The sequence below is a fragment of the Dermacentor albipictus genome, chromosome 1 (genome assembly GCF_038994185.2).
Source record: "Dermacentor albipictus isolate Rhodes 1998 colony chromosome 1, USDA_Dalb.pri_finalv2, whole genome shotgun sequence".
Taxonomy (NCBI): domain Eukaryota; kingdom Metazoa; phylum Arthropoda; class Arachnida; order Ixodida; family Ixodidae; genus Dermacentor; species Dermacentor albipictus.
The window spans coordinates 342320392-342344456 of record NC_091821.1 but is presented as its reverse complement, the minus strand read 5'-3'; the positions used below and the strand labels follow the sequence as shown (position 1 = coordinate 342344456).

Sequence of the window (24065 nt, the reverse complement as noted above, 5' to 3'; positions counted from 1 at the left end):
AGCTGCGAAGCTCTTTCATGGTGGTTGGTTGAGGGAACTCGGATACGGCGCTAAGTTTTGTGGGGTCCGGAAGGATACCGTCTTTTGACACTACATGGCCGAGAATAGTAAGCGTACGAGCGCCGAAGTGGCATTTCTTCAAATTTAGTTGCAGTCCTGCAGTGGAGAGGAACGCAAGTACTTGCTCGAGGCGGTTGAGGTGCGACGCAAAGTCGGTGGAAAAAACCACAATGTCATCCAAGTAGCAGAGGCACGTTTTCCACTTCAGCCCTCGAAGAATGGTGTCCATCATTCGCTCGAAAGTGGCAGGCGCGTTGCAGAGACCGAACGGCATGACAGTAAATTCATATAGCCCATCAGGCGTTACGAAGGCCGTCTTTTGACGATCGGCCTCTGCCATTGGCACTTGCCAGTACCCGGAGCGCAAATCTAGCGAGGAAAAGAATTCCGCGCCCTGCAGACAGTCCAAGGCATCGTCGATGCGCGGCAGAGGATAGACATCTTTGCGCGTTATTCGGTTAAGGCGGCGATAGTCGACGCAGAACCGAATGGAGCCATCTTTTTTTTTAACGAGGACAACCGGAGATGCCCAGGGACTGTTAGAGGGCTGGATGATGCCACGCTCCAGCATGTCTTCAACGTGCTGGTCGATGATACGGCGTTCAGCAGCCGACACACGATACGGACGCTGGCGCAATGGTGTTTGTGGACCGGTGTCGATACGGTGAACGACTGCGGACGCTCGGCCCAAGAATGGTTGGTCAATGTCGAATGAGGAGCGAAAGCGTTGGAGGAGCGTGATAATTTCTGTGTGCTGCGCAGGTGTGAGTTCCGCGTCGACGGCACGAGCGAAGACGTCTACAGGGGCATCAGTCGCGGCCGGAGGAGTGACGGAACAAATCGGAAGTGATGCCGAATCACCAAACGTGGTGGCCGGGAGAACGCTGTCGAAAGCTTCAGCGGTACCCAGGCACTCGCCGCGGAGTAGGGATGATGGGCAGGCGGACGGATTGCACACGTAAAGGGCAGCTGAACCGTCGCAAAAAGTGACGACAGCAAACGGAAGCAGAAAGTTCCGGCGGCGCGCACAAGTGGCCGACGGTGTAAACAGAACAGATGAGTTTGCAGCAGAGTTACATGACACAGGAACCAGAGCGGCGGAGAAAGGTGCGATATCGATGTCGGAGGCGGCAACAACTTTAGGAGAAGAATGGTCGTCAGGGTCGAAGCACGGCACTGATAATGTAAGTTCGGCACGAGCGCAGTCGATAAGTGCTTGATTGAGAGATAGGAAGTTCCATCCAAGAATAACGTCGTGTGACGACCGAGATAGGATGACAAATTCTATAACATACATAACGTTTCGAATGACAACCCGTGCTGTGCACGACGCTGAAGGCTGAATGCGATGCGAGGTTGCCGTACGCAGAGAAAGAGAGGTAAGGGGAATGGTCACTTTGTTCAAATGGCGGCAAAGCTTCTCACTAATAATAGAAACGGCGGCTCCGGTGTCGATAAGCGCGTGTACGGTGACGCCGTCTACGGACAGTTCAATTTCGTTCGCCGGGTTAGAATGAGGCCTTGAAATGTTCGACGTAAACGCAGTTCTTGCCTCTGGAACTGCGACTGTTAGTTTTCCTCTCGGGCTGGGCTGGGTCGGCGAACCATCGGGGAAATGGATCGGCGACGTGGGGAAGGTGACCGACGGGCATCGAAAGGGAGGCGACTGTAAGATCAGTCCGGAGGAAGGCTAGATGGGTCCTGACGCGGAAGTCGAGCAGGCCTGTAGCTTGAGGCGCCGCCACTGTCAGGTAAACGGGGGCTGCGACGGCAAAATCGTGCTACGTGGCCCGGAAAATGGCAGAAATAGCATATTGGCCGGTTGTCGGATGTACGCCACGGGTTGACGACAGGGGCTCCAGCGGCCGAGTAAGGGACGACCATCGGGCGTGAAGGTGGCGGCGGCGGCACATGGAAGGTGCCAGTGGCCCGGTAGGCATCAGAAACCGGAGGAGCGTAAGGCCGGGCGACGACGTCAGCGTACGTTAGCGGCCCAGCTGCTGGCTGCGGAGGAGGGGCAGATGGCAGCGCCGCGGCAACTTGGGTCTGGATGACGTGGCGAAGTGAAGGAGCCAAGGTTGTCGACGGCACGGGTGTGCTGTTCGCCAGAGAGAGTTGGCGGGCAACTTCCTGACGGATGAACTGCTTTATCTCCGGCAACAAAGCAGAGATGTCGGCAGCATCGCGGCCAAAATCCAACGGAGATAGATCCGTGGTGTCCTGCTGAGCAGCGCGTGTTGATGCACGCTGCTTGCGCAGCTCATCGTACTGCTGACATAGCTGTATGACTTCGGCAATCGTTCGCAGACTCTTCGCGACGAGCATCTGGAAGGCATGGTCGTCGATACCTTTCATGACGTGCTTAATCTTGTCAGCTTCGTCCATAGATGAGTTCACGCGCTTGCATAGCGAGAGGACGTCTTCAATATAACTGGTGAAGGTCTCGTCCTGGCGTTGAGCTCGACCACGCAAGCGCTGCTCAGCGCGAAGCCGGCGAACGGCGGGACGGCCGAAGACCTCTGCCAAAGTTGCCGTGAAAGCCGACCAGGTGATAAAATCGGCTTCATGGTTGCGGAACCATAGGTTGGCCACGTCAGTCAAGTAAAAGATGACATTCGTGAGCTTGGCGCGGTCGTCCCACTTATTATACGCGCTTACACGGTCATATTCGGCGAGCCAGTCTTCCACGTCGTGGTCGTCTGTGCCGCTAAATATAGCCGGATCGCGCTGCCGGATCACGCCAGAACAGACGATGGTGGGGGGCACGGGAGCAGCAGCCTGGGACGGTCCTGGTTCATCCATTGCAACAGCTGGTGGTAGCGTTCGGCTGCGGAGTTCCAGGATGTAGAAGAGAAACCCAGCAGCTCCACCAAATGCAACGGGGGTGTTCACCGAGCAGAAGGGTCACTAGTTATAGATTGTAGCGCTAGGCTTAAAACAGGTCGGCGCTGTATCGTAACACGGAAGCAAGCACTTCTCGTCGTCTTCTTCTTTTGCACCTGCACACCAGCACCATGCCCACTGCCCAGTGCCTTCAGTACAGTTGCAACTCTTTCAGTCAAGCTGCAGTGCATAAATGCGTACTTCGCGAAAATCTTCGGGTCTCTTGAAATTTTTGCTATGCGTCCTTCTCTATATCTGTTTAAGCGCAGCTCTTTTTTTTAGCAATGATTCAAAAGCAGTGCCGATATTTAGTGTCAGACTACACCAATCGGTGGGCGGTTGCAGCAAAGCGCGCTGTGGCTTTGTCTCTTCTGGGTGTTCGTTTTTCTTGAGTAAGTTTGAAATAAACTTACTCAAGTCAATAAAAGAAAGAAATGCAAGTAAAATCGTTGCTAGGCATCTAAATAGATATGTTCACGCTGGGTGCGAAGTACGCAGATAATAAAGAGCACAGTTTAGAAAGAATAAAAAAATAGAGGCCAGGAATACACGTGTAAACGGACTCGTCTCCTCCGTGACACAACCACTGTTCGTTTCTCTAAGCGCAATGGGTTGTGAATGCACTCACCTCCTATGAGCATGGTCAGGATGGAGAACACCTTCTCGGCGTTTGTGTTGGCCGCTACGTTCCCGAAGCCCACGCTGGTGAGCGAGCTGGTGGTGAAGTAGAGCGCCGTGATGTACGTGGCGGCCATGTCGAGGGGTCGCAGCACGTCGTATTGCAACTTCATGGAAAGCTGGTTCAACCAACCTGCGTCAGCCGTGCGAAGCGGTTGAGTCGAGGCGGAAATATCGGTTTCCTTTGACTATAATTTCTCGCTGCCTGCTATTTCAAAAGCACAATGTCGGTAATAAATGAGAGTGTGGAGGAGAGAGAGAGAGAGAGAGAGAGAGAGAGAGAGAGAGAGAGAGAGAGAGAGAGAGAGAGAGGAAATGAAGGTGGAGAGAATAACCAAGTTTGCGATCTGGTTTGTCACACTGAAATAGGGGTGAAATGGTTGCGCGTCCTGCGGTGAAGGGAGCGCGCTTGTGTAGAGAAGAGAGATAGAGAGAGAGAGCAACAGAAGATAGGAAAGGCAGGGAGGTCAAACAGGCGCACGTAGGGTTTGCTACCCTGCACTGGTGGAATTGGGTATGGGGACGAAGAAAGAGAGACAGATGAGATAGAGAGAGAGCACAGTTTCGCGCAGAGGTGAAGGTTTGCACCGAGGAATGTAACGTAAGGATGGGAGAAACGGCAATGCGCGAAGTGTCTCGACGAGCTCCAACCTTGCACGAGCTAGAGACACGGAATAATTGTTCGAAATTATGAGCGTAAGTACAGAGCGTTTTAATGGTTATGTTCTTCTTAGTTTACGGGGTATTTTCTTATTCATTTGGAAGTTGTCTCTGCGGCATCACAGGGTACTTTGTTGCGAGAAATGGCTGCAAAGTTGACTGCACGAACGATTTTATACTCAAGTAGAAGTTGAAACTAAGTTGCTGACTCTTTGTGATGATCACCCGCGCTGCTTCTTTTGGCCAGTTTGTGGCGAAAAGTGTTGTTTCTTTTACGGCACTTTGGGTATAACATTACGTGTGATATCTGTGCACTGCGTGAGGCAGTGCAAGACAGTGCTATATTCGGTATTCTCACACTGCGCCAGGCTTCAAGTAGAATTACACTGGTGGGCTTCATTATATAACCGATTGCCGATTCCAGGACTGCGGTAAGAAAATATCAGAGCACGGGCTGATGCAACCCCAGCTCACTGTACCTCTGGCACGAAGCTGTCGGTTTCGAAAGCCCTTCACGAAAAAGTTTGGCCGTAGTAAATCGTGGCAAATTATTCAATCAAGCATCTCAAATCATGGTAAATCAGAGTCAATAATTTGAGAATTACGAGCGAGCCTAAGCATGGTACTGCGCATGGCATCCGTTGCGTGTTCTTGTTCTGAACTGAAATGTAGAGTTAATATACACGCTTGCTGCCGAGAGCACGTGGTGAACGGAGGTCAAGACACTTGTCTAGAACGCAGGAGAGATGTTATACGGGCTACTCTGGCGACATTAACCACATGTCTCCTCTCGCACTGTTGAATACCCTAATGCTCTGGCAGCTGCTCTGGCCATCAGGAGCGCGTTTAGATAAGTGTCTTGATCCCTGTACAGCGCGTGTTCAATGCAGCTGGACTATCCCATTGAGAGACATCACTGTAACACCAGAGATAAATCTAACAGCATGGAAGAACGTGCAGAGGAAGGGATTTATTTTTTTTTCTACGTTTTGGGACTACAGCAATCATCATATTGGAGGCGATGGAAACGTGGCACTGATGACATAACAGCGGTACTCACTGATGTTGTTGTTTGGGTATGACTCCATCTCCTGGACGGCGATGACAAACCATATGCATGCGAGCCAGTGCGAGACGAGTGTGAACATGAGCATGAGCAGTGTGAGGACCACCACGCTGTACTGCGAGTATCGGTCCATCTTCTGCAGCAGCCGCGCAAGTCGCAGCAGCCGCGTCAGTTTCAGTAGGTGTAGGTACATCTGGTTGTCCTGCAGAGATAAGCCGGGACAACGAGTACTCTATTAACGCATCTGTGTGAAGCGAGCACGCAGCTTGTTGGTCAGCAGGTGAAAGTGGCTAATTGCGGACACGCGGGCGCTGTATATGCTGAAGTTCATTAATATTCGAGCAGGGGAGCGAGATGACATGCTCGAGCACCGTCTGACTGCAGGAAGTTCGAGGCTATGCATTGATGAGATAGTTTAAATATTCCAAGTTTATAAGCGTACTTCTTAAATTTAATTAATGTATCTGGTGAGTGATCGACACATTCTTTGCCAGGGAAAACTATTGCCATATCGAAAAGGCTATATTGTGTCTGGGCTTATAATGCATTGCATCATTGCAGAACACCTTCACAAGAGCCATTCGCTGGAGCGGTGAACATTTAAAACCAAGGGCAAAAGCTGTTGATACTAGTGAAACAACTGATTGGTCGGTTGGTTTGTAAACCCTTCAGTTCTGTATGTCTCTGCGATGGGCACAATGCATGCACCCATCATTCTGTCTTTCTTTTCAGTTTTTCTTTCCCTTGCTACAAAACTGAGATATACAAAACCTTAATGTCTCCACATCAAACGCTCTGAAAAAAGAAGCAAGATAATTTACTTATTCCATTCGCCTGGGATAATGAGACACCACGCAGGTAAGCTACCTTCCAAAGAACTACCATAGCTTCGTCGACCGTTATCTTTCTGCAACCTTCAGCTAAGTGTCCCCCCCCCCCCCCCCCCCCTCTTGAATTGTTTGGGCATGGCGGGACGTAATTCCCGATTATCGTATGTACCGCCGGGGCTTTAATCGCTAACAATCCGCACAGCAAAGACACCGTTGGCTGCGTTGCTTAAGCCTCGTCACAGGGCGACCTCCTCTCGATTAAGCTCGAGAATAGAAAGTGCTCAGCGTGAGAGAGGCACCAATTGTGCCAAGACATGCAGCTTAATCTCCGAGAGCGACTCGAACTAATTATAGTGCCGCCGTTTGCACAGGCTGCTAGCATCAGACTCGTTTATAGGATGTTGTGACACTTGTACATTTTTTAACGCTTCCTACCAGTTGCTTGCGAAGAGACAGCAACGAACGCCGGAGACTCAATCGAAAGTGCTTCAACTGCGCATTATACATTCGCCCGCTAAATACGTAATGGTCCCGCATGGCCAGAAAAAAAAAAAAAAAGGTGTGATGAAGCGGCAAGAAAGGTGGAGTTCAATTAAGGAAAGTCGTCTTGGGAAATGTGAAAAAAAAAAGAACGCTGAAATCCACGTAATCCGTTCTTTCGGTGCTGTAAGAATTTCGTTCTTCCACAGACTGTAGCCTTTATGTTTGGATTCGCTATTCTCACACGGATTGTTGCGATGAAACATGGGTTTGCGGGGATTTCAACAGCACGTCGCTCCCGTCGAAGTGTTCCTCTTGCGGTTCACATAATCTACTTGGAAAACACATGCATAGCTAAAGCTGAGCATGAGAGATGAGCGATTTAAGCTCAGTCCTATAGCTTTTCTTTAAAGCACGTGACCCGAACACACGGACAAAGAAACCCGCGTGCATTGGGTTGCGCCGGTGACAAGAGTGAAAGAACAACAACAACAAAAAGTTAAAGGGACTCTAAGGGAACTAATACGCGAGTGGAAAGTGTTCGTAAAGTTACTTGCTTGGCGAGAATGATCGTGATGTTTAGATAAATCTTTAGACGCGCTGGCCACGACAGAGCACAAGAAGCAGAGAACTGCACAGAACGGACGCGTGTCCTGTGGACAAGTGCTCGCGAGAGGCGCTTCTAACTGTCCCCTGTTCCGGTTGGTATGTCGCTTTGTTTTCTGCGCGGGTTTATTCTATGCAGTAGCCGTCGTTACTGAGAGGTTTTGCAAGGAGCTCCAGCTACAGAACCCGCCACGAATCGTGCACTCGCATTAATTTTGCCTCAACGTGCGTGATACGGGAGTAAAGAGATTACGACATGTCGATTTTGCGAAGGCCTGTAGCAAACGCGTATTTGGCGCACAGTACAGGGACATCTTGCCCATTGTTTCCCAGTCAGTTTAGTGTTGCAAAGAGTGGAAGCATAATTTCCGTCTGTCTTCGACTCTCCTCACGTATTTTAATGATAAGAGTTACATGGCATTGCCATGGTCATTGCAAACCTTTGTCCGTATATTTCGCCATGGCGCGAGGGGGGCAGTGGTAGACAATCTCTGACGCACCCACCGATAGGTAAATCATTCACAAACCACTGCGATGAGTAGGTTTTCTTGAACGCAAAGCTTTGATCTGCTGCGACCTCAGCGAGAGATGTTATAACACGTAACATGTCTGAGTGCTACGCCCTGTTCTCTGGCATAAGCTGCCGTGAATGACAGCAACAGTGGCAGGGGTTTCCAAAACCAGAATTTGGGACCGAGAAGCTTAGTGAACAAAAGAGATGAAGTTGGCACTGATCTCTTGCCTTCTTGTTATAGACACAGGTTTCTTTAAAAAAAGTAAGTGTTCCGAGCACACACGTTTAACTTATGCTGCGAGCTTGCTGCGCTTTAAGTGGACATTGCCGTAATTAGAATCCAACTCCAAGTTAAAGATTGCTGTTCTTTCTTTCTTTCTTTCTTTCTTTCTTTCTTTCTTTCTTTCTTTCTTTCTTTCTTTCTTTCTTTCTTTCTTTCTTTCTTTCTTTCTTTCTTTCTTTCTTTCTTTCTTTCTTTCTTTCTTTCTTTCTTTCTTTCTTTCTTTCTTTCTTTCTTTCTTTCTTTCTTTCTTTCTTTCTTTCTTTCTTTCTTTCTTTCTTTCTTTCTTTCTTTCTTTCTTTCTTTCTTTCTTTCTTTCTTTCTTTCTTTCTTCCTTCCTTTCTTTCTTTCTTTCTTTCTTTCTTTCTTTCTTTCTTTCTTTCTTTCTTTCTTTCTTTCTTTCTTTCTTTTCATCAATTCCGCAGCAGTGCACGCAACCTGTCTAAACCACCGCTTTTGCAGACGGAGCGAACGCCCGCCGTTAAGCGAACTATCGCCCGGAGCTGGGATTGACAGGCGTGTTTACAGAGCCAGTCTCACCGGAGCAGCGGCAGTGGCGTTTTGTTTTTGTTCTTTCGGCCCTCTGTCGCTCTATGAGACGTGAGATGGTGCGGCAAAGCGCGGTTCCCGACCGCTAAGCCCCCCCTTCAAGTGACCGTGTGACATGGACGTCCTCGGCCCATTGGGTGAACGCTCCCGGCAGAGAAGCGGCCATTTCGTGCCCTGTGGACCGTGGTCCGTGTTTGCCCGTTCTGCTTTCTCGGTAAGCCGGGCCATCAGGTACCACTAGCGCAGCGCTGCTGGCTTTTGTGCGTGAGCAAAGAGAGAGAGAGAGAGAGAGAAAAGGCGGTTCAAGAAACGAGCGAAAACACACCTGGCTAGTCGAACAACTAACGTTGCTCGACGCAAAACAATGCCGGGATTATTTCTACAGAAAGTGGCCGCGGAGAATAAAGGTGAAAGGAACGCGCCGACCACGTTCATCACCAGTCGCGCTGTATTTTCTCTGACACTCGTTCGCTGACACGCCGTGCAAACGAAGCTAGCTGTGGCAGTGCGGATGCGGGATTTCGCGTCGCCGACGAGTTTCACTTAGAGACGGGGGCGACTGGGGAGGAGGTTCCCGCCTAATAGGGATACCAAACTGGGCAGTCGGCCGCAGCCTCTTCACGTTCCGTAAGAAGCAAGGTCCATATAGTGTTACGAAGAAAATGACCCCTTTCCTCCGCTCCAACCCTTCTTTGTTTCGTTTTCTTCTTATACGCTGTACACACCGCCATGGCTTCTCTTCCTCGGTCGTACGTAACGCCGTTTAGTTCGATCTCCAACCCTCGTCGCCTCGTCGGGAGTTGTCTTGGGCGCGTGGCGCTGTGCGTGACTCCTGGGTTTTTGCCTGTGCTCGCGTTTGTGCGTGCCTGCACGCGTGCACTCGCGCGTGCTCAGTTTCGCATGCGCGCGCATGCGTATACCACCGAGTGTGTTGCTATGCTGGAGGCAATGATGAACCAGCAGGGTGACCTGTTTCGCAAGGTGATAGGTAATCGAATTACGCAAAACGAGAACTAGGTTGGCACATTATACTTGTTTACCTGGAAGATTCGCGCACCGCGTGTGTAGCTTAGAAGGGAGGAAAGGCACAGCTATATGGGGCGGCAGAAAAAGGCTCTCGGAAAACGTGCGCGAAATTCAATGCGTTCGCGGCAGTGTATTTTCGTTATTTTTGCGCCCTTATTCTTCGGGTAAACAGGCCCCTTTTGCTGCCGCTGTTCTTTCTAACCACCTTCGGTTCGCCGAGAGGGCAGCATTTATTACCTTTTTTTCTTCTTCCTCCCCCAGTTGTGCCTCGTTCATCGTTCGCGACGCTTCGTTATAGCGCGTTCGCGCTGTGCTGTGTTGGCTCGCGAGCTTGCTTGCGCGACAAACAAGCCCGGTGCTGTTGGAAGGCACCCGCGGTACTGGAATTCTGCAATGCTTCCTTTCGTTTTCACTTACAGCTACCTCATTCCTTTGCTTCTCCTCTTGATTTTTCAGGATGCACTATTTTTTCCTTGCGAGGTTGCCGTCTTCTCCTCACTTCTGAGACCCGTATTGTTATTTTTGGGCTCCCAGTTTGGACGAAGTATTGGCAGTAGCGCGCCTCGAATTGTTTATTCGGTCGACCCGCCGCTCCTTATCTCTTTCCAGCTTTTTTTTTTCGTTTTTTCTCTGCCTCTTCGTAGCCTCACAGTGGATTTAGCCTTTGTAATCCCCACGCTCCCTCCGTTCTTTTTTTTCAGAGTGGAGAAACCTCTTTTCCTGGCTTGTCCGTTCGCACGTATTTTTTGTCCCGGAATTTCATCCCCCACAGATCTGCACCCGTTTGTCGAACGCACCTGAGTTTCTTTTAGGACTTCACTTGTTTATCGCCCATAATGCCACCGCTCGCAAGCCGTTCCTTCGCTATAGAGATAATGCCATGCGTCTAGAGAGAGTACTAATTTGCAAGGCAAAGCATCCGAGGTTTTGGCGCATTCGTGCACCCGAAAAGTGAGCGCGATTGGGAAGAGGGCGTGGTGTGCGCTGCGAGTAGGGGCGCCACAGGACGCAATGCGCAATGCACCACCACCCGCCGTGGCAGGCGCACTGCGTTCGCTTCACCTCGTGGCCGGTCGCGAGAATTTTCAAACCCACGGCGTCGCCATGTCGTCCACTAGCGCGACACATATGCGCACTCGCACCTTTTGAGGCAGATGCGCATGTTTCTTCGAAAAACGAGTATAAACAGTCTATTGGTGGTCTATAGACTTCTTAAAAACCACCCGGCTTTTTCTTTTGCGGACTCGTCCTTTTCGCCATATAAAGTCTACATACTGTCTACAGACAAAAGTCGTCAACATGTGTGTTTACTTTAGTCTGTCGAGCTCCACAGACTTTCGGACGGGCTGTTTTGATAATGCGGGCAGACGTTAATCGACAGTAAGTGTAAGTCAGGATCTGTAAAGAACAATTTAAAATTTCTAAAGACTCCAAAAACTAGCCTACTGACTTTCTATAAAACGCCTAAATAAATTATTGTGTTCGATGGCCGCGCTCGTGGTCGCGCTCGCGTAATTTTGGAAAACTTTGATTTTTGTATCAGTTCTCACCATTGCTTCCTCTACCAGTGCGTGCGCAGACATTAACACTCTCAATTACTCGCACAGTGTCTGTTCGTCTTTATCTTGAGAGAAAGTGGCTGGTTACGAAATTTTCGGCGGCCGAATCAGAAGCACTGGTGGTGGCGGTGGTGGGGGTGGCGGAGGCGGTGTGACATGGATTTAGCGGGTGGGTTCAGATGGCAATTGCTCCACCTGAACACTTCTTGCATTGTCACCGGATTAGGTAACAAGCCTCCAGTAAACCAACCTCTCATCGGAGTGAAAGAATAAGGCGTGAAGCTTGCTTGGGGGCTATAACTGACCTTTCTGGAAACGGGTAGTGTTGCTGGCATGCACGTGGAAGGTGTTTCTTTTGTAGCTTCTCTTTTTATCCGCTTCTCTTGTAGCTTCTCAAAGGGAGCTCCCATTTTATCCACAAGGGCCGGTCCTCAACGTGCGCGCGTGTTTGTGTGTGCTCTGACACACCCAGTGAACCACAGCAGGCGCAACCTGCTGCTGCTGTGTATAGTAAAATAGCAAGCGCAGTTTCGGGCAAGGGATGAGAGGGCACCGAGCGAGGGGAAGAGTGTAGTACGCGTTGTTCAGCTGACTTGCTGCTACGGCAGAGCCTCTCTCCAGCACTATACGCTTATCCGTACCCGCTGTCCAACACGATGCCGCCCTTGCATTGCCCGGTCGCTCGAACGAGCGAGCAGCGTCGTCGTCGTCCCGGTCGCTCATGCGCGCACTCGAGACACGTCCGGGCGAGATTGCCGAGCCCCGGACCCCGAGTGGCCCGTGCGACGCCCTCGGCTCAATTTCCGCTCGTCGTACGTTTTCGGGTAAGCCCACCGGCTGCGCGGCGATTCACGGAGCCTGAGCCACGGTGTTCGGCGCCGTGCCGGCTGTTCTTGTCTTCCGCACCGATGGTGACAGCTTCGGCGCCATTTTCGTCGTTGCTGGAATCTCCTTTCCTCTGCAGACTTCTTCCTCTCTTTCCTCCGAGCCGGAAAGATGTCTGCTTTACTCAATGGATTTCTCGCTGTTTACTTCTTGCTTCGGGCACCTTTACACCACTGGACCTTGGGCTAATGACCCGCTGTCGTGACCCACCGCCCGCTTTCTCTCTTTCTTTTGTTGTCTTTCGTCTTTCCGCTGGACAGCCCCCAAAGTCGGAAGTTACTAGCGGGATATGACAAAGTTGCCACCGTTGTTCTCGCTATTTCTGGCTGCTGTGTACGAACATGTCGGGGAGCGACGCGTTTTCGCGGGGCAGTTCGTTGCGACGGCTGTGTGGTATGCGGAAGGAAAAGAACATCTCTGGAGCGTGGTGGACTGTGTTTTCTTTTTAGCGCATACACGGGCGTGTTTATGACACCTGAGCCACAATGAAAGGGCATGGCGCGTAAATTCTGCGACACCAACTGACGCAGAAAGGTCTAAGAAGTTTCGTCATTTCGGGTGCCAGAGGTTAAACGGGAACAAGCAAAACAGCGGTGGCGGATTTTGATTGACCTTTTGGGTTGATATATACAACACAATTTCAGCCGACCCATGACGATTAAAAAAAAAAGGAAATACCAGTGTTCCGCGGCTCATTCCTTCGTCTTAACTGAACTACTGCGAAAAGCAGCGTGAGGATCACATTAAGCGTGCAGATTATGCGGATGTAGTCAGCCGCCAGTATTGGAAAGTATCTCCCCTCTCCAAGCTGCAAGAAACTTCTGCAGCTCGTAAGAAATTTCTCCAGACGGACACGTTCAGCGCAGTTTCTTGCTCGCCCGACTTTCGTTTTAATTCCAGCGTCTGAGACGGCACAATTCTTTTTTTGGCTGGAGTTTTCGAGGATCACCCATCTGCTCCCAAGATACCTTTCGCTGCCTCGATACATTTCGCTGCCTTTTACAGCGCATCCTTCCGTGCATTCCGTGAAATCCCCCCGTTTCCAACAGTCTCGCCTCCGCCGTCGAGAATCATGGCACCGTGGCACATGTGATGATTTTTGTGAACGGACGAACGGATGTTCAGAACATCTGTAAGTACATAACTGCTGTTTGACGCAAGAAAAAAAAATGAAAAAGAAAGCTGCAGGTAGCAGTAGATATTTGGCTTGAGGAATCGGTAGATTCTTCATGCTGGCTAAAGAGGTATCTTACAAGACGTTTCTACGGCACGTATACTGTGTTTATTGCTATTTTTGCAATGTGTCATGCGAAGCGGTAACACAATACAACGACCTCCATAACTTTCTGGCGCAGTGCGTATAGTTTTATGTAAAGGTCACATGGTCAGCAGATCTCAAACACCGTAACTATTAAAAAGATGCCTTGTTACACCTTTTCAGTAAGTTTTGGAAGGGCCTCAGATAACTTCTGCTACCAGAAGTCCGACGTGTTCAGTCAGTTTCGGACTATGCTTAAGCATAAAATAGAAAAAAGAAAGACCACATCTCGCTCGATGCTTGTGCGCAGTAAAAATTGATCGCGCTCTTCAACTATTTATTGAAAAAGAAGTTGATTTCGTAGAAAGTAGTAGAAAGAGTAGAGCATTTTTAAACAGTAGATTTTGCTGGTGTTTTTCTGGGGAGACGACAATATTAGTACATTTCGAGTATTTGTCACAGAAATAATAAAAAAGGAAATGTGGAAAGAGTAAATCAGTAGCTGTGAACTTGCAAATCAGTAGCTGTAACCGCACTGCACACAATACGCCTCCCTCCTCCTTCCTCAGAACGTGTCACCGGTTCTAGTTACCGACAGGCTGAGACGAGCCCTATAGCTAGCATTCACCGCACGACACGTAGTTGGTGAGGTGGAGTGTACTATGGTTGCGACGACCTGCGTCACACACGCCTCACTAGGCGGCGCCATCACTCTGGGCCGCATGAAAGATGCGACAGCGTTCGGAAGAAGCCCCGCGCGCATGATGACGATTTTCAGCGGTCTTGCAGACGCATCGCCTGTTCGTTCTGCACGCGCTCTCTCACCCTGTTGTACAGTCCAGCGGCGTTGAGCAAGTCGAAGGGCAGCGCGGCCAGCAGGTCGACGACGAACCAGCCGCGCAGGTAATTGAGGGCCACCGACTTGGGCTTGGCCACCACCTCGCCCTTCTTGTTCACGAAGGTCGTGCGAAAGTTGAGGCCGATGTCTGCGTGCCAAAAGAAGGTAACAATGAGGTAGGCACTCCAGCACAGCGCCGAGAGACGACATGTTTTTCACTCAGACGGTTATCTTTCCCGGACATTTATCCTGACATTTTTATGCCTCCGCTTTACTCTGGTGCCAAATGGCACCTTCTTTAAGTCTGGCGTACTACGAGCAGATTACCGCTACTGCTAAATTACCAGAGGTAATGAGTGAACTCTCCAGAATAACGATCGATGAATCACGCCTCGCGATCCGTCACATGAGTAAGAACTAGTAGTTCTTGCAATAGGGAAGCTACAGTAGAACGTTTAATATGTTCGGGAAGATGGGTATCTGCTGCAATAATACACCATGTAATGAGTTTCGTGTGTACTTGTCTTGACTCATCATGGAGAGAACTCCAAGTGACAAATTCGACGACAGTTTTTGTGAAAGCGGTTCCTGTAAAAACATCCTGGATTTAGGGAACGTAGCACGCAAACGATGGCACAATTTACGCGGGCATTTAACCTGGCAAATCACCGTTAAACTTGTCATCGTACCGCCCCATCGCTCTGGCCAGCTGCATAGGGAAAATAATGGAACGAATGATTTTGACTCGCCTGGAATGGTACCTGGAAAGTTACAACGTGTACCCAGATGCTATGGCTGGCTTCCGGCGTGGGCGCTCATCCATAGATAATGTAATCGATTTGGTTACATTCGTTCAGCATCAAAAACGCCGGAAACGACTCACTGCTGCATTATTCCTAGACATAAAAGGCGCCTATGATAATATAGCACATTATGCCATTATAAATGCTCTTACTGAAGCCGGAATCGGTGGCCGCACTTTTCAGTGGCTGTGCAGTTATTTGACCGACAGGCATTTCTTCGTGATGACCGAGGATGGCGCCACGACTCAACACCAAACGTGCCGTGGAGTACCACAAGGCGGAGTGTTAAGCCCGACGCTTTTCAACCTAGTGCTCGTTGGCCTAGTCCGATCCTTGCCCAACACAGTTCAGGTATCAATATATGCCGACGATATCTGCATTTGGGCGTCTGCCGTAACACGGCTGCAGGTACGAGCACGGCTGCAAAAGGCAGCTACGATAACATCTCTGTACTTGCGAAAACAGAACTTAGAGCTGTCTTCAGAGAAATGCTGCGTTGTTACATTCACTCGGAAGGAAATGAAGCGTTACAGTGTAAAGGTCAATGGGCAAGCAGTAGCGAATGCACGAAAACACCGCTTTTTAGGGGTAATTATTGACCGAGACCTATCATGGAGCCCGCATGTTTCATACCTGAAGAAGAGATTATTGACAATAATACATCTCCTCAAATTTCTCGGCGGAAAGTCATGGGGCACTTCGGTGCGGTCAATGCTACAGCTGTATAACGCCTTGTTCCTCGGCTTCGCAAGATACAGCCTCCCTGTCATTGGCAACACCTGCAAAACAAACCTGCGTGTACTCCAGGGACTACAAGCTCAGGCCCTAAGGACGTGTCTCGGTCTTCCGAGGTGTGCGTCTACAGCGGCAACGATCGTCATAGCTCGAGATCACCCAATATCAACGTACTTGGCAACCGACGCTCTCAGGGCGCATATTCGGCACGTTGCCCGATTACCTTCTCACCATCTTGCCGCTCTACCCACAGAAAGGCCACACACAACTTTCAGTCGTTTCATTGATGCCAATCGCCCCTCATTGCCATCGAACTACATGCCTGCAGCAAGACCATGCTTACCTTTATGGTGCCTGCACAGACCTGACATACGCCTCACCATCCCAGGAATCACGAAGAAAGCCAACATGTCCTCGTTTACCCTTAAGCAGGCCACGTTAGAACATTTACATGAGGTGCACAGTGGCCGCGTACACGTTTACATCGACGGTTCAGTTACATCTGCAAGCGCAGCTGCCGCTGTGCTGATACCAACAAGATCCGTCAAGATACAGCTAAAGACGTCACATGTATCATCAACGACAGCTGCTGAACTCGTAGCCCTGCGTGCGGCTCTTCATTTTATTAAGGAGGAACCATCCCAGGCATGGTCAATCTTCTGTGATTCCAAGGCAGCCCTACAGAGTGTACTCTCAGCACTGCGCCATGGATCACATGAGCAGCTCGCCGCAGAGATCAGAGAAGTCCACCATCGACTAGTTGACGAAGGGCACGATATAATATATCAGTGGTTGCCTAGTCACTGTGGCATACATGGCAATGATCGAGCAGACGCAGCTGCCCGATCTGCCCATGACGGCGTCAACTGCGTTGCCATTCCTCTTTCGAGAGCCGACGCAGCGAAAAAACTTGCCACACTTGCGCGTGACCTGACATTAGCCCAGTGGAATTCATCCGATTTCACAAGTGCACGCCTGCATACTCTAGACCCTAATTTACAGCTCCATATTCCGTCCGAGCTTCCACGACGTGACTGCACCCTTCTTATCCGTCTATGGCTTGGAGTAGCATTTTCAAATGCCTACTCTTTCCTTATCGGAATGGCCAACAGCCCACTGTGTGACTTCTGCGGGTGCAACGAAACGATCGAGCATCTTCTTTGTCAGTGCTCTCGTTTTAACCCACAAAGAACTGTCCTCTCAGCCACCTTAGACAAACTGGACAAGCGCCCTATGACAGAAGACAAGATCCTTGGAACCTGGCCTACGCGAACATCAGCGCGATCCGCTATGAAGGCGCTGCTGCGATACTTGAAAGACACGGGACTTTCTGACAAATTGTGACAGTACACTGTGTGGCGCAGGACTGCACGGTGACACTGCGTAAGACTAGGAATGCCTTTGCGGGTTGCGTGACAGTGCCCACAGAAATAGTTCGTGTGTACGTGCGTGTGTGTGCTTAGGTTTTTTTTTCCTTTTTTTATCCTTCTTTCTTTCTCACCTATTGCATCCCCTTTCCCTTCCCCCAGAACAGGGTAGCCAACCGGAGATAATCTCTGGTTAACCTCCCTGTCTTTCCTTTGCCTTTCTCTCTCTCTCTCTCTCTCTCTACGCGGGCATAACAAAAATGCCGTCCACCCGATCACGATCATCTGTCACAGCTACAACCAGAGATGTTCCTATCTACCGAACACCTGTCGGTACTGTGAGCCTGTATTCACAAATCAGTTATTAGGCTGTAGCAGTTCTTACAGTCCGACTCCTGCCCATCCTAATAGCTGGTGTCGCTTTTTATTAGCTTTAATTAAGTAATATTGTTATCTAATTAATTTTCGTTAATTTCTTTATTATTTTTATTAGTTTTATTAAATATCGTCAGCGAAGGCCGTCTACACAAGACGGACTATATTGTTCCTAAGAACAATGTTTCTTAGTGTGTTCCTTTAGACGTAGTAACCAAGGAAAGGAATACGCTTTACGCGTATTCCTTGGGCCTGTGTTCACAAAAACATCTTACGCTCACATTGTTCGTAAGAGAAAATTCCAGTCAATCGTGATGTTGCACATACGATTAGCGAAGGCGACTGGCCGATGGTAAAGGGAACTCGAGAACGACAAGTCACGTGAATTCGGCACCTGTTTGGTGCGGTGTTTGTTGGAGTAAACATTCAGCATGTGCCAGTGAGCAATCGCTTTTCAAGAAGTGAAGGAAGTGCGAGTCATATTCGTTTGTGGAAGTTGCGCCTCACAGGGGTGGAGTGGAAAGACTCGGCTCTTGTTCCTGCTGTTACTATACGCAGACTTAGCCACTAGTGTCTACTAAAACAACCATTTAGCTTCTTACTGATAGATTCATTCGTTCTTTCTAAAACTTATATTTGCACTGCCCTATTAATAGGCCTCGCACCATTCTTCAAGAAACCAAGGCGATGTCAGCGCCATCCAGTTAACAAGAGAAGAAACCGAGGGCTAGAGCAAAACCACTGAAGACGAAGCAGACGCGCTCAGCCGCTGTCATTACATAGATGTCTGCGTCGCACGTACATGACATTCTTACTATTCTGTCTTTACATAGAGAAGAAGAAAATATAATTTAGGGCCGCCTCAGCAATCGGGAAGGCGACGTGCTAGAACACGAAGAAGGCGCTGACGCCAGCTCAATTCAGCAGACAGGTCTTGGCAGCTGCTGGCGGGATCGTGCTCTCCGGAATCAGTAGCGTCCAGTTCTGCAGCATTGGTGGAGCGGCTGAGGCAATACATAAGTATTAATACTACTACTGCTACTACTACTAATAAAAACAATGGCCGAAAGGTAGAATCCTGGACTGCCAATCCGTTGATCCTAAGTTCGAAACCTCACGGCACCAAAAGCATTTTCTTCCTTCGCAATTTTTTAATGCAACGCAAGAATGGATTTGGCCATTCCGGCGACGACACCGGCGGACGTCAAAACGACCAGGGTAGTGAGCCCATATGAGCTACAACTGTAAAATGAGTGGTGCTCTCGTGCGACCTTACCGTGCTACAAGAGCAGCGTGACGTCTATAGCAAAACTATAGCGCAGAGAGAGACGTGCGCGCAAAGAGCCCACGGGTTGGGCAAGATGCGACCTCGAATGCGCCCAGTTTAGCACGACACATGCTGCTTAGGGGGGTCGGCTCTTAGTGCTCCCTCCATCGCGATTATTCATGCCTCCGGGTCAACGTTGCTCCTGTCGCCACACATCGCTAAAACGCGTTGCTTTCTGCGTGGGGATGATAATGTAACCTGATGACTTCTCCGATGGAGGGCCTGCCGTTGTAATATGCATGCGCGCGGCCGGATGAGCAGAGTAAATGATCGCGCGCAGAGCACGCGCTTCAGATGCAATATTAAGCCCGCCATGTCGTCACCGCGTCGGGGACAGAGTCGCACGAAACATTTACCGAGAACAAAAGGGGGCGAACGTCGGTACGAAAGGAACAACGGAGTGCAGAAGAATGCCAGAAAGTGCATTAGCCGGCGCGTTGCTGAGTACGTGTCGTTGGGTATGTGCCATACATAATGCGCGGTTTCGCTTATTGCGGGTTGTTACCCGGTGGTTTGTTTATTGTGAAAGTAAATAAAGCGCATTCATGCAATGAGACACAGTTTCGGCCGTTAAACTTTGGCATAGAAGGAAAGCAGCGGTTAAACATATTGGCACTGCTGCACTTCAAATGACAGTAAAATTTATAATTTAGGTGAGTTGCAGTACCTTTATGAAAGAGGTATTACTTATATGCCTAACCTCGCGTGAGTAACGATAATCACAAAGCAAAAAAAGACATTGCGCCAAGCTGTCATTACAGTGGAAGTCGGAGAACGACAGGCAGTGAGCTTTAATCAAAAGTGTCACTCAGTTGCCTAAGGAGGGTAATGAGTCTGAGTGACGGTCATGGTAAAAAAAGAAAAACGTCACTCATTGCCTGCCGGGTTAAGCCGACCTCGCGCACAACCTCCTAGAGAGCGTTTATAGTCCGCATGGCGTCGGCATGATGGAGGTGACGTAGTCCGTGCTTCCAGTGAGGCAATTCAGCGACCTTTGTGCTCATGCCTGAGAGCGAAGTCTGACGCAGTCTCACAATGGTTGCCTGACAGAAGTACTGGTACAGTGCGGCACGTACTGCAATTCACAGGACGTCTTAAACTCTGTTCTGGCTGGCTTTCTTCATCCTCCTCTCTGTCCACAGCGAGATTAGATAGATAGATTAGATAGATTAGATAGATAGATTAGATAGATTAGATAGATAGATAGATTAGATAGATTAGATAGATAGATAGATTAGATAGATAGATAGATTAGATAGATAGATAGATTAGATTAGATAGATAGATTAGATAGATTAGATAGATTAGTAGATAGATTAGTAGATAGATAGATAGATTAGTAGATAGATAGATAGATAGATAGATCTGACTGACTGAATGACTGACTGACTTGTCTCTAGCACGATACCCTACGCTTGAAAAGGGCTTTCGGGATGGAAAGAAGGATAGGAACATAAAGAACGGTGACATCGCGAAGATGATGATGAGAGCTGCACATTGTATTGCTTCTATATAGCGCATATCCACCTTGGTGGACATGGGTAGTCACAAGTAGCGAACGGACGGTCTATAAGGCACTACATGAGTTTCATATAGTAGTGTTTTCGAAAGCTCTTTTCGCCGCAGCCATATTTGAGCGGGAAAGCAGCTGCTATACGACGTCGATTAGAAACGTCAAGTCGGTGCTGTCGTTGTTGTACTCGAGTGTCAATTCTCAGTTTTTCGTGTTCGTACTTAGAAACTTGGCACGCCGCTTCCACCTTTCTTAAACGTGCGGCTATCGCACACAGAGCCGTCGTGTCACGGTACACAGGGTAGTCGTAAATTATCAGCGAGATGAAAGAAGTTACACCGGCAGCTGTTCGCCGTCTATGACGAGAATGATGATGATTCAAACACTTCATTGAGAGCGGCAAGAAAAAGCAGAAACTATGTAGATGCGAAAGTCGCATACATCCCCCAAAATCACTTACGATTGTATAAATTATCCGCATTATTTGCGGCAAAGCGTCGAGCGGCTCGAGTAAGTTCTATCCAATCTGATGAAAGAAGCCTAAACGACGTACACGAAGAGGTCTGAAAGCTGAAAGTTATGCTTAGGCGGAGTGACTACATATATAAAGAAACAAGAAAAGGCTTGGGAATGGCCACGAGCTAGGAGCGCTGTCTAGACCAGGGGCATATCGACCGAGGGTTGAAAGGCGAAGTTGATTCAGTCACCCGGCAGGAAGAGACAAGAAATAATGGAGATTGAGGCTGATGGTAGCAGGAGCGTGGGCGACGGGTCCGCTTCAGGACACGTGGCAAGGCAACGTTCAAGGGCGCTATTGAAGCCGAGAAGTTCCGTAAGCAGGGAATCAATGACGGGCCAAAAGTGTGGAGAAACAAAATCAACCAAGAACGGCCTTCTTACGCAAAAATGGGACTCAGCTTCTTGAAGAACACCGAAAGAGTATCTGTTAGGGAGCGCGCTAACACAATTAATATACGTACTACTCCCAGCCTCTCCGGAAGGCAGATACAGGCTGGAAGGAGGAAAGACACAAATAAAATGTATCGCCAAGCCATAGATGCGCAGCCTTGATCCACTGGCCGACAACGGTGGCCGTTGGCGACGAGGCGGCCGAGCACCTCTGGGGAGTCGGCGGTGGCGGCCGCGCGCATTACGACGCGGGGGGGGGGGGGGTGGCCGGGGGGGGGGGGAGGCCGTCTTTCCTTTCTCGTCGCGGGAAGGAAACGGGAAACGCGCCGAGGGTGCGTGACTGGTTGCCGCCTGCCGGCGTCGCTCGCGGGCTCGTCGTCTCCGACGTCGCGACTCGCCCCATTCCTCTCCTGGGGCTCCTCCGGTCGCTCCATCAGCCGTGGCCTTGGCCGACATGGCCGTACGGACGCTGCCCGACCGCGGAGAAGCGTGCAGCGCGCACCGGCCGCCGCCAGTCGGCGGCCGCAGCTCCGCGCACTGCCTGGCACGAAGTCGCGGGCTCGACTCGCTACTGCTGCTGCTGCGGTGGTGGCAGCGTTTAATAATAATAATATTTGGGGTTTTACGTGCCAAAACCACTTTCTGATTATGGGGCACGCAGTAGTGGAGGACTCCGGAAATTTTGACCACCTGGGGTTCTTTAACGTGCACCTAAATCAAAGCACACGGGTGTTTCCGCATTTCGCCCCCATCGAAATGCGGCCGCCGTGGCCGGGATTCGATCCCGCGACCTCGTGCTCAGCAGCCCAACACCATAGCCACTGAGCAACCACGGCGGGTGCTGGCCGCGTTTAGATTGAGCCCGGAATGCGAGTACGCGCTCGCGCGCTTAAATTTAGGCGCACGTTAAACGACGCCGCGTGGTCGAAATTATTCCCCTTTCCTCTTGCGGCGGCACCTATTGTAGCCCCAGTCCTGGCTCGAGAGGTCAAAGGCCATCAACCAATCAGACTGACTGATCACTTGCTCGCTTAATGATGTATGACGCCCGCCAAACGACGCCGCAGAAGCGCTGGGAAGCGCCGAAAGGGAGTGCTTTGGGGAAACATTGACAACATGGGGTTCTTTGACGCGCGTCGGCATTTATCTAATTCCTGCACCATAGAAATAGGGCCATTGTAGTTGGGAATCAAGCCCTCGACCTCGTGCTCACCAGCAGAACGCCCTACCCACTTAGCCAAGCTTGTGGCCGGTCGAGCTCAGTAAAATAGGCAGTGCATAATAGAAGGTAACGATCGGAGAACATTGGGAAGCGCACCTACTGGTTAAAACGGCACATACTGAGTTAAAAAAGAGCGTTATTAAAAAAGTTATTAAAATTATTAAAAAGTTATTAAAACGCGCACCTACTGAGTCGTTCGTGACTAGCTGACCGGCGCCAGCCTGCTGTTCACTCCCGGTAGTCTTTAGGCGGTAAACTCACAGAGCAACTTTCTGACGTACATTAACCGAGACGTCGCCTAGCGTCAGCGCGCGGGGTTCGCTTCACCACGCGCAATACTCCCTCCGTTATTGCGATGCCGCGGGGTATTCGTCTTATCAGCGATGACATAACACTTTCGCCGGCGTAACAGCGCGGTGATCGCGCAGTATGAAATAGATCAGACGCCGCCTCGAAAGCATTCATGCGACTGTTCAGCATTCCATGCGACTGTTCTTTTGCAGTGCTAAAGTCGTGGTGCTAGCCATTGCAACCCGTTAAAAGCAAGCAAGCAAGCAAGCAAGCAAGCAAGCAAGCAAGCAAGCAAAGTAATTAACTCACTAACCAACTTCACTGGTGAGGTTGGCTTTTTTGTTGTCTGTTTTCTGTTACTCATTTCTATTGTGAGCTTTTATATAAGTCCACACGAAGCAATTTCACGTACTACCCGTACGCAGTGGTAAGTTAATAAAGGAGGAGTTATGCACGTAATTATAATTTCAACAGTTGACTGGTCGCGTTGTTTGCGGTAGCGAAGCTTTGCGCAAAATCCCCAATTTACAGTTCTCTCGTATTCTCTGATCGAAAGGGTCTGATACTTCGCCGATGCATTCCGTACAGACTCCAGACATTCCACACGGTTTTCTTTAACATTACCGGACTGTGCTACTGGATTTCCGGAGTAGCCGTACGCACGTACCGGAAGTGCATTGTAAGCACGTGGGGTGATTGGACCGCATTAAGAGGGTGTAGTGCGGTATTACGATGCGCGAACAGGCTCGCGAACTCGGCCGGCTATCCGGTGGCGCCAGTTGCGTAGTCTTCACAGTGCTGCACGGTTCAGACGAGACGGAGCGCAGACTCTTATTCACGCCGATGGACGGGGATGCGGAAACTCCCCAGTAGTGTTTACCTCTCCGCATGTTCTTGTGCTCCTCATCGTCGTCTTGCTTCAGCGTGTAGTGTTAGCGAAATAATGAGAGACGGCGCCGCCGAGCTGAGTGTACACGTACGGGACGGGGTTATGTATATTTACTGGGAGAGATGATACGGGGCCGAGAAAGAGAACGGACAACGACGACGCCCCGAGGAGGACGTGTGGAACTTTCGCCGCGCATGGGTACAGGCGCAACGACATGATAGCTGAGCCGGGACTGGCTCGGGTGAAACGGAGGCTGTTAGAGGTGCTGCTGACAGAGTGAACACGCTGGACGGGCGAAACTAGAGAACAAGGGACCGGGGACAGCACTATCTCGCTCGATATAAGCACGTTGCTGGGCAGAAAAAAACAAAAACAAAAAAATCACCAATGGAAAGCTTATGAGGAAGGATTGACTTAGAAGGAAACACACATCGTGCGAAGTCTACGTTGTTTCGTTTTCGC

General features: G+C 49.9%; 2 protein-coding genes across 5 annotated transcripts in view; one reads left to right on the top strand and one right to left on the bottom strand.

Annotated features, from left to right (window-relative positions):
• Positions 1–24065, bottom strand: part of Elk (Eag-like K[+] channel) — a 195264-nt gene that overhangs the window by 13445 nt on the left and 157754 nt on the right. For all 3 annotated transcript variants that reach the window (XM_065439513.1, XM_065439460.1, XM_065439380.1), the window contains exons 9-11: positions 14160–14320; positions 5342–5549; positions 3572–3754 (exon numbers count right to left, since the gene is read on the bottom strand). In XM_065439513.1, coding sequence (XP_065295585.1) covers positions 3572–3754; positions 5342–5549; positions 14160–14320 — 552 coding nt within the window. The remainder of the gene's footprint in view (positions 1–3571; positions 3755–5341; positions 5550–14159; positions 14321–24065) is intronic.
• LOC135907969 (uncharacterized) overlaps positions 11826–24065 on the top strand; it is a 435033-nt gene continuing 422793 nt past the window's right edge. The window contains exons 1-2 of one of the 2 annotated variants that reach the window (XR_011511339.1): positions 11826–12015; positions 22927–23010. Coding sequence is in view for 1 of the 2 variants with exons in the window: in XM_070531743.1 (XP_070387844.1) it covers positions 11913–12015 (103 nt within the window). In the remaining variant the exon portion in view is untranslated. Of the gene's footprint in view, positions 12016–22926; positions 23011–24065 lie in introns of those variants that run through there. The other variant, XM_070531743.1, reaches the window with a different exon arrangement.